The 10,735-nt window shown below is 41.9% G+C and overlaps 1 protein-coding gene across 3 annotated transcripts; it reads right to left on the bottom strand.

The window, feature by feature from the left end:
• Positions 1-8,705: 8,705 nt before the first annotated feature.
• ppil1 (peptidylprolyl isomerase (cyclophilin)-like 1) lies at positions 8,706-10,533 on the bottom strand. Of its 3 annotated transcripts, none has more exons than XM_061833284.1 (4): positions 10,397-10,533; positions 9,513-9,667; positions 9,327-9,395; positions 8,706-8,974 (listed from the first exon to the last, which is right to left on the bottom strand). In XM_061833284.1, exons 2-4 carry the CDS (start codon positions 9,664-9,666, stop codon positions 8,754-8,756), a joined length of 444 nt encoding a protein of 147 aa, XP_061689268.1. In that variant the 5' UTR covers position 9,667; positions 10,397-10,533; the 3' UTR covers positions 8,706-8,753. The 3 variants fall into 3 exon arrangements, with proteins under 3 accessions (XP_061689268.1, XP_061689270.1, XP_061689267.1); XM_061833286.1 differs by lacking the exon at positions 10,397-10,533 and adding an exon at positions 9,985-10,091; XM_061833283.1 differs by lacking the exon at positions 10,397-10,533 and adding an exon at positions 9,872-10,011.
• Positions 10,534-10,735: the final 202 nt, after the last annotated feature.

Genomic DNA, 10,735 nt, shown 5'->3' on the forward strand with positions numbered 1-10,735 from the left:
TCATACAAGTTGGAAAGGGACCAAAAATCTTCGGAAAGTAGGCTTCTGAAGTTGCCCCCCGCCCACCAAAAAAAAAAAAAAAAAAAGAAAAAAAAAATTGAACCACCGACTTGCATATTGCGCAAGAATTCAATGTACCTCAAAAGACCTCGATACAGGCAAAAACCAAAGGATTAACTCCGCGTTGTAATCGCGCTTAACTTGTTTACTTGTTTTTGTAATTTTGTGACTGTTATTGTTAGACAAATAGGATTAGTAACTTTTTTTTTTTTTGCCCGACTGCTATGCGACATGGCCGTACAGTAGTCGGGACAATTTTGGCATACTAGTAGGACAAATACATGCAAAAACCGCACTGATTGACAACTAGTACTATCGTTGTATTGAGTTCGTGCACCTACATTGTAAAATCACGTGACTTTTGTTTTCCTCGCCATATTGCCGGTCGAGCTAAGTCGGTCGGAGACGACGGGGAAATAAGTCTTGTCCGATACCGTCAGACATTTAGAAGGAGAAAATAAACGACGGTACATGGAAAAATTAGATAAACTCAGCATAGAATACCCGTATTTAATGCCGAAATTAATATTTTCGACGATAAGAAATTGGACCGTTAGTTCATATCCGCTTGTCTTGGACAACTGGATCTACACATGGATCTGCTGAGTAAGTCATGGAGATTTACACGGAAAAGTTAGAAAGTGTATAAAAGTCTGGACGCATAGTTGCTGGATCCGTTCTCAATCAGGAATAAATCCCACATAGTGACGGTTTTGACGGCTCGTGAACGCGGAAGCGTGTTCGGCCTCACGTTAACCTTTGCTGGAATCCATCGATCTTTTCAGCTAGTATCAAATACAAATACCGATATTTAAATAAATGACCCCTGATTTTACACAAACTCACATTCATTAACTATGATTGAGGAAAAAAAAAAGGAGGACAGAGTCGTCTCCATGGAGCGTACACGGAAGCGATTGCGGCCACACTTAACCTCCGTAGACCTCTGCAACAGTTTTTTTTTGAACACGCATTGTTCTCAAATGAGCCAACTTGGCATTATAAATACTTTTTGGTAATTTGAGAATAATTTCTACCTATAATGAAGCACTCGCTACACAGCCGTGTGTATTTGGTTGGACACCATCCGTCACGTTTAATTGCCGAAATCCATCGATATTTTCTTAGTTTTTCAGGTGGTACTCCACAGAATGACCTCTTTGAATATCTGTCTCGTCTGTTGTGACAACCAACAGCACAACAGGTCTCGGGTATTGTAAATATTCTCCTCTGGTTCTATGTCTCCCACAACGTTGAGCAGCTCTGTTTGACAGGCAATATGGCGCCGTGAAAATGGTGACGTCACGCCCACGAGCACTATGATACAAGCGGCACACAGCTGTCGACAAGTGCAAACTTTTGTTCTACTAGTATGCCAAATCTGTCTTTCTAGTGCCCGGAAATGTCACACAGTAGTAGAAAAAAGGTTACTAGCGGACACGGTTCCTTTCTACGAGTGTGCCTTAATCGTGATGACACAATGTACTAGTACACGTGTACGTAAAGTCGGCTATCAAGGGTAACCAATAAGCGCTCCAACGGCATACGTAGCCATCAAGGTCGTACTGTTTGGAAAGGAACAAAAGGTTCGGGGGGGGGCTTCTCAAGTCACATACAAGAAAAAAAGTGGAGTCGCCGACGCATGCATATTGTACAAAAGCGCAATGTACTGTACTTGGCGAGCTCTCAATCCGGACAACACCAAAGGATTCAGTCCGTGTTGCGTTCGTGCTGAACCTCTTTTTTTACAATTCTGTGACATTTCGTGTTCAAAAATGAATTTTGAGAGGGTTCCCACACCCCTCATTCATTACAAAACACCAGTTTGGACCTTTATATCAAATATAGATGATATTTATGTAGTTTTTTTAATTTCTTTTTTTACTGTTTGAGTGTTAACGTTAGGACTGCCGTCAGCCATTCCAGCAGCAGCATCCCCTTTTTTTTTGGGATAGAATGTTGTTTTGATTTTTTCATTTCTGTGTTACATAACCGCAAATTACCTTTTGCCAAAGACACTGACACACCCTTGTGTCATTTCAAGTGGGGTACACACACACATACGCACACACTCCGATAATCGTAGCTAATTAGCGTATTTTCTGTCTGCTAATCTCCAATTGTTAAATGTCTTTGAAAGGTTATCCAGACTTGTTTTTCTGTGTAACCCTCATCAGTTACGATCAGCTGTGTTCGAACTTTTTCAATATCTTTAGCTATGCAAAAAAAAAGGTTAAAAAGTACATAAAGTAGAAGGACAGCCATGTTGACAGAGGCGCTATCATAAAGAAGTACGATCCCTGCGCAATTTAAACATCATCCAGCACGTAACTGTGATGACAAGTGGGGAAAAAAAAAGCGACACTTGTTTACTTACTTAATTTGCTTAAAATACAATTGAGATCTGTACTATATGAATGTTTTGTACCATCTTTTTCTAATGCTGCTAAGTGTTGACAAAGTTTTGAGAACAAACGCAGATGTATGGACGTGAGATCTGAGCTGCTAATTGGCGAAAGCTACTTTCCGCATCTTTTCCTTGGCAAATGTTCAACCTTGTCACCCTGATTCAGAATCGGTGCAAATAGACTGTTTTCGATTAAGAACGCGGGCGCCATCTTGGTTTGGTGAATTTGCGTAAACAAACTACAACTAAGGAGGAAACGTTTCAGAAAGGTGTATGAAATGGGGGCGCACCGCTATGTTATCGGTTTCTCAAACGGGTGTCGTAAAGCGTCTTTCTTTCGACCACAGCTCCGATCAAGAGCCAGTGCGACAAAACGGAGCAGTTAGCAACCAAATGGCGACAACTGTGGCCATCTCGTATTAGTAGAGTCGATCTAGCAGCCAAAGTACAATACTCGTGTGTGAATGCAATGCATGGGCTCCAAAATCTGTATTTTCTGTTTTATTACAATAAGTTTGCAAAAATGAGTTACCGCACCGCTAGCTGTTTCGTGAGTTGAGCTAAAAATGTAGCCGTGGAAGTGGAGAAAAAGGTACGGGTTCCACTTGGGACTCATCCCAATCGAACTTCTCTCTCGGTAACCAAAACGAAAATAATAATCTACACCTCTTTCGTTGGTATAATCAACATAATTAAACACAACGCTGACTATAATCACGCGGTACATATTTAAATTGCATTGCGTGGTAAACTAACCTTAGCAGTGTGGAGCCACAGGTTGCCTACAATGGATACCGCAGCTTGACGAAGGCCTCCAGACCTTTGTAATTCTTTAGTTGGTCCACGGTATAAGCGCTTTGTCGAGAAGAGGAGATCCTGGACGATGTCTGGATAGGTTACCGAAGCCCACATTTGTGTGCTCCATTTGTGTTTCTCCAAGGCCTATGGGTCGATATTGTCACTCGAAGCGCACTTCTTGTCGTAACGGTTTCTTGAAACAACATCTAATGAGCACCGATAACTTTCCTAAGTCGTTTTAGCCATCATGCGTCACTTTTAACAGTCGTACGAACATTTGTGTAACTCTGGTCTGTATGCAAAAGCGATAAAGTCAATGTCGCGTCAGTAGGGTGAACCCATCCAACATGGCCCCCTGGCCCGGATGTAGACACGTGGTCGAAAACAGTCTATTGATGGCCTACCTTGGTCCCTTTCACCTGTATTGTATTTGGTTGGTTATGACCATAACAAAACAATCCATCGATCTCCAACAAGATGCGGGTAACGTCATGAAAAAAAACTAAAATCAAAATGGCAGTGAAAGAGTTTGCGCCTTACCAAATAAGCTAACAATTAGTGTAGCGGCTTCTATTACTTCTTCTACGGTTACTCTTTGCTCTTCTTTGTATTTTCAGGCAGTCTGGATGCCCTGTGGCACCCTGCTGCCTCTCACAGGTCAGTCTTGGTACTACGCCAACGATCTGGGTCGGGGGGAGGAGACTCACGTGTGCGGGGGGGTCGCTGTGTCGGCTATCCGGAGTACACCGCACACTACAAGCGCAGTACGAGCACACGTGCGGATATCGTGTCGGTCACGCGTGGGGTCTAGGTGTTAAACGCCGATATCTGCGTGCTGTACCCTGCTCAAGGTGCTGATTTCAAACCAAATATGCATTTTTTTTTCCTCCTTGCAGCACAGTTTCACCATAAACATCCCCTTATTCGATGAATTATTTTACTGCCATCATTTACGCCATCCCTTTCAATTTGAATCTCTTGCAGGCCTCTGAACATGAATCGCGTCCAGATGCGTTTTTGCTTGCGTACGGCCTAAATGTTTTTCTTTTTCTGTGTGCATTTTCAATACACCCTCATCACGTCGGGAGATGAAGTTGTCCTTAACAGAGTTCCCTTTCTCTTTCCTACCGGTTCCCAGTTTATTTGACCCATAGGGGGGGTATAGAAACGCTTGGCTAAGTTCCCTGCACCACGCAGTTAGCAAAGGCTGCCTCACATGTGACCACGTGCGCACTGCTGGGTGTCACAGCGCCAGTTTGGACATTTCCACTTCATTTCCCTTTGGCACCTTCCCCATGCTGCCTGCACTTTTGTAGAATGCGAGCCAAACAGCATGCATAAGCACGTTACAAAACGAGCAGACTCGCTAATAAGTTCCAGCCTACGCACATTTTCTACTTTGCTACAAAAAAAAGGCCTTTTTCTATCAAATAAGCATTTTTCCTTTATTCCTGCACTGAATGTTTTACCTTGGGATAAGCGGTATAGAAAGTGGATGGGTGGATGGGAGTTCTACCTTTACTTCATCAGGGAAATGGACTGTTGTGATGTCACGTTTGTGCTGCTCTGTCACTTTTGGGGGTGGGGGTGACAAAAGACTAAATGCGGCCACGCGGTCTAGGAAGCTGTTGCTACGGAAAAGGAATCCACACGCCGCGGGGCGGTCGGAGTAGTCGTATTTACTGTGGTACGGACGGCGCCGCGGTGGTGCCGGTCATGCAAATTCAGCACACTGACGGAAAGCTGTTTAAGCATTTGTCCAATATCTTTCATACTCGTTTCATTTTAGTACATCATAATAGTGTTACAGTATACTCTGTGTCCTCACTAGTAAGGCAAGTCAACAAACTAGTGCAATGACTAGGGTCCAGGCACATGCACACATAGACCACAAGTGGTGCTCAAGGACCCGTTGTTTTCCCCTTGATGGGGAAAAAAAGTGTCCTTTTTGCTGCAACACTTTTTTTCTTCATCGATATAGAACTACATACTAATGATAATAATTCACTGACTAAAATCACATAAATGTAAAAAAAATATTTCAAATATTAATATAAGAATGTGGAGCCGAATCCTAAGCATGCACATTTATTTGTCATCCCATTTATTGCAACGAGGCAGCTCAGTGGATTAGCTGGTAAAGCATAGGCCTCACAGTTCTGAGGACCCGGGTTCAATCCCGGCCCGGCGTGTGTGGAGTTTGCATGTTTTCCCCGTGCTTGCGTGTGTTTCCTCCAGGCACTCCGGTTTCCTCCCACATCCCAAAAACACACAACATTAATTGGACAATCTAAATTGCCCCGAGGTGAGATTGTGATTGTGAGTGCGGCTGTTTGTCTCGATGTGCCTTGCGATTGGCCGGCAACCAGTTCAGGCTGTACCCCACCTCCTGCCCGTTGACAGCCGGGATAGGCTCCAGCACTCCCCGCGACCCTCGTGAGGATAAGCGGCAGAGAAAATGGATGAATGGATGGAACATTCATCTGGTTTGATCGATGAAGCTATATTCCGTCATTTGTCTTTGGGGCAACAGAGTATGATATGGTGCTTCAACAAATATTTATTTACATTTCATCATGTTTTGTTCTCAGTTGATGATTTGGGTAAAGAACAAATATGTGGTTATTTCGCTCATAATTATCTATGGATTTCATCCTTTTTGTTTTTTTCCAAGATTGCTGTTGATGCGTTCATTCAAAATGAAGAAAAGTAGTAAAAATGTAATCACATGCTTATTAGTTGTACTTCTCTGAGAAAGCACTTGAAACAATTACTGGTACACTGTAATTACATTTTTACCAGGGTAACTTGTACTTGTAACCAAGTACATTTCCAAAGTCGTCTTCCCATCACTGCTCGTAGGACACAGTGTGGCTGAACTGTCTTAGCCGCGAGGACAAAAAACGTACTAGTAACTAAACGGTACATGCCATCAAATAAATGCTTAAACAGCTTAGTCAGTCGTAGTTCATCAATCACACAGGCCAAGAAAGTTTGTCCGACTCTTGAGTCCGCTATGAGGATTATGGGATCAAATCGTTTTGTTTCTGTGCCTTGTCACCAACTTAACACTTCACCGCTCGGATGGTTCTACTGTGACGTTAGAGATGATCTGACTTGAAAAGACGATTGAGCACAAAGTTGGGAAACACTGGAAAATGTAGTCTTAAAGGTACATAAACGGAGGCAGCAGACTTCACAATGATGCCACTTTTGACCTCTGACTTATCATCTTGTTTAAAAAACAAAAAAACTGTTCAACCATACCAACGGATGCCTTTTCTATCCGACAGCGACGCCATATCAAACGCATGATATGCAAGTTGTCTGGTTTCAATTACTATATGCGTGTTCATAAAAATCTCTTCATGAAGGGAATTAAATACGCAAATTCACAATTCAAAAAGAAAAAACAGAGGGACAAATATTTTGTCTCGTATCTTCTCAGTTTCAACCCAAAAAACGTCTTCCGAGTGTGCCTCAAATGTTGTGCCTGTTGCTGGCTGTATTATTATTATTTTTTTTTTAACAGTATCTATAATCTTTTTGGTAAAGGTTTCCTGGAATTGTTGTATTGATGGTTTTATTGTTCACTTTATACTGTTTTGTCTTTACATGTGACTTTAAATTTGTATAATAAAAAATACTTTTATGGGGGAGTTGCAAAATTAACATTCACATTTTGTGTGATGGTCGGCCTAAGCGATGATTGCAATTTCGATTCAGACAAAAGCAGAGGATCCAATAACAACCTTGCCCCTGAACAAGGTTGTTTTAACTTTTAATATCCACTGTACTTGACCACGTTGTCACGACGTGGCTGGAAGCAAAATACTGTACATAATGTACCAGAGTGTGCTCACGTGCGGGCAAATGTACAATATGGCTCCCTGGAATGTTTCCTAGTCGCTGCATTAATTCACAATTATTGATTCCTGACCGGACCAGTCCATGTCCATGAAGTGTGATTGTCTTGGATTTGATGTTGATAAATTATCTTTGAGGACTGTCTTTACAAGTGATAACATCCCTCAACATTAGTGGTAAAGGTTCAAATGTCAGTTCCAGTTATATGTGTGTGTGTGTGTGTGTGTGTATATATATATATATATATATATATATATATATATATATATATATATATATATAATTTGTAAGAAAGATGTAAGTATCTGCGAGCAACAGTATGGTTTCATTCCTAGAAAGAGTACCACATATGCATTATTTGCCTTGAGGATGCTGGTGGAAAAGTACAGAGAAGGTCAGAAGGAGCTACATTGTGTCTTGATAGAACTAGGGAAAGCCTATGACGGAGTACCAAGAGAGGAAGAACTGTGGTATTGCATGCACAGATCTGGTGTGGCAGAGAAATATGTTAGAATAGTACAGGACACGTATGAGGGAAGTAGGTGTGTCAGAAGAATTTAAGGTGGAGGTGGGACTGCATCAGGGATCCGCCCTGAGCCCCTTCCTGTTTGTGGTAGTAATGGATAGGCTGACAGATGGATAGACTGAATTCCCCTTGGACTATGTTCGCAGATGATATTGTGATCTGCAGTGAAAGCAGGGAACATGCGGAGGAACTCTTAGAAAGATGGAGGCATGGACTGGAAAGGAGAGGAATTAAGATTATATATGCGCTTGACTGAGAGGGGTGGAGGAGGAAGAGTGAAGCTACAGGGAGAAGAGACAGCGAAGGTGGACGACTTCAAATACTTGGGGTCAACAATCCAGAGCAATGGTGAGTGTGGTAAGGAAGTAAAGAAACGGGTCCAAACAGGTTGGAACAGCTGTCGGAAGGTGTCTGGTGTTCTATGTGACAGAAGAGTCTCGGCTAGGATGAAGGGCAAAGTTTATGAAACAGCGGTGAGGCGGGCCGTGGTGTACACATTAGAGACGGTGGCCATGAAGAAATAACAGGAAGCAGAACTGGAGGTAGCACAACTGAAGATGTTGAGGTTCTCGCTCGGAGTGAGCAGGTTGGATAGGATTAGAAATGAGCTCATTAGAGGGACAGCCAAAGTTGGATGTTTTGGAGACAAGATTCGAGAGCGCAGTTGTCGATAGTTTGGACACGTCCAGAGGTGAGAGTGAATATATTGGTAGAAGGGTGCCGATATGATGGAGCTGCCAGGCAAAAGAGCGAGAGAAAGACCTAAGAAAAGGTTGATGGATATGGTGAGGGAGGACATGAGGACAGTGGGTGTTCGAGAGGAAGATGCATGAGATAGGCTTAGATGGAAAAAGATGACACGCTGTGGCGACCTCTGAAAGGACAAGCCGAAAGGAAAAGAAGATATCATATAATTTGTGTCGATTTGTTTCATCACTAAATAGATATTTTGGTTTGTAAATTGACCATGGTGAAAAGAGGGGCTTGTTTTCAGAGATATTTAAATCTGTCATCGTCTTATAGAACGGGGAAATGATTGAAAACAGGTGATTCTTTTGTATTTATTTTTTTAAAAAAAAGTGTACAAAAAAAAAATTAATTGGCCACAGAAGCTGAGATTATTTTGACGTCGTCAATGGGTCGATCTTGCCCTTGAGTCTCAACCATCCCGATCCGGTTCAACACTCCCATCCCTTGGTGCACTCTTCCAAAAATGCTGTGCTTTCCATCCAACCACTGAGTGGGCCTGAGTGTGAGGAAAAACTGGCTTCCGTTAGAATCTGGTCCCGCGTTGGCCATAGCTATTATACCAGCACCTAGCGGGGGGGGGACAAAATTACACAATTACAATAGCAAAATTATCAATTCAACACTTTTTCCACTTGTGTTCCATTGCGCGCGTGCATACACAACAATAATAGTTACAGAAGGAACATCTTTAGCTCATAAAAGACAACCAAACTACTACGATTGTTGGATAAAAACACACAATCATATCCGATCAGACTGCTCTGATCTCGCTTTCCTACAACTCACAGCTACGAGAGAGCGTGTATACATCGTTATTATATTATTTGGTTATATCATAGTTTGACCACAGTTGTAGTTCTTGCTTCTCTTGGTATTTCAGAACGATGAGTGACATTTTAGGGATTAACAAATTCTCACCAGTGAATTTAAGCTCTGGGTGGAGCTCATCTTCAAACTGTTTCCCAAATATGGAGGCACCACCCCGACCTGAAAAATATGTATACCAGTTGGGTGAACAGACGTGTTGGTTGGCTCATCAATATGGTCCCTGACTTCAGCATTTGTTAATGGAGAGATAGACGTCAGATATACTGGATAACTAACCTGTTCCAGTAGGGTCACCGCCTTGCACCATGAAGTTCTGGATTATTCGATGAAATTTTGTATTATTGTAGTATCCTCTTCTTGCCAGTTCAGCAAAGTTCTTGCAGGTCTTGGGTGCATGTCTCCAGTAGAGCTCCAACACCATCGTCCCCATCCTGCAATGCAATTTTATTTTAGCATTGTAAGTGTTACATTAACTTTTAGGCGATACGCTTGCAAGAAACAAACAAAACAAAACAATTCTGGCTCATAAATTCTTAAGACGTAAATTGTAACAAAACACGGCACAGTAAATAGAATGTGTTAGCAGAGAATGGAGTGTAAGATAACAAATTAGCGTAAATTATACAGAAACATACGTTGTGTCCAGTGTAACAGTAGGAGGTTGCCATGTATCCGGAGGTATTCCTGACATTATATTATCTAATATACGAAAAAAATGATAACAGTAACAACACAATTGTAAACACACGCTGATGAACTAGAAGTCCCACACGGTCATTCAAATGATTTTCCGAGTGTTTCCGCTTCCGCGTTGTACGTCATTTCCGCCGCATGTCACCGACCAGGATGTTTTGCTGCCCTCTGTGTTGCCTGTGAAATATTCTTCGGATCTGTATCAAAACGCTACTTTTGAATTAAAATGCAGGGTTTGTAATTGTCGTGGAATGATAGTAACCCTAATACACAACATTTTAAAACATTTTGGTGTGATTGCAGTCTACAGGCACAGTGCTAATATTTCAATTGGAAATGTTAAAAAGTGTTTACCAATGGATGTACTTTCATTACACGCCGGGGATAAAGTCATCAAATACTGAATTTGTCATTGTATTCATGTCACTAGGTTGCCTAAAACACCGAACATCTTTACATCGACGTACCGCTCGTAGGTGTCCTGCTATCTGGAACAATATAGCGTCATATTATTTGGCTATTAGAGAAAACCCATTCATCAAATATTTTGAAAGAAAAAAAAAAGACGACGACCACGTCGGTTCTGTCGTTCCCACTTTGGCCTTCAGGTGGCAGAAGTGCACATTTACAAATAAGAGAAAAGACGACCGTTTTCATTTGAACGAAATTATCATTATCGTGTTTTTCTTCCCACGTTCCCAAAACATGCATTCATTGTGGACTCTAAATCACCCATAAGCGTGATTGTGAGTGCTAAATTCCAACTTTTTTTTTGTCTACTTCACAAAAACAGTGTTGAGGGGGTG

The sequence above is a fragment of the Syngnathoides biaculeatus genome, chromosome 10 (assembly GCF_019802595.1).
Source record: "Syngnathoides biaculeatus isolate LvHL_M chromosome 10, ASM1980259v1, whole genome shotgun sequence".
NCBI lineage: Eukaryota > Metazoa > Chordata > Actinopteri > Syngnathiformes > Syngnathidae > Syngnathoides > Syngnathoides biaculeatus.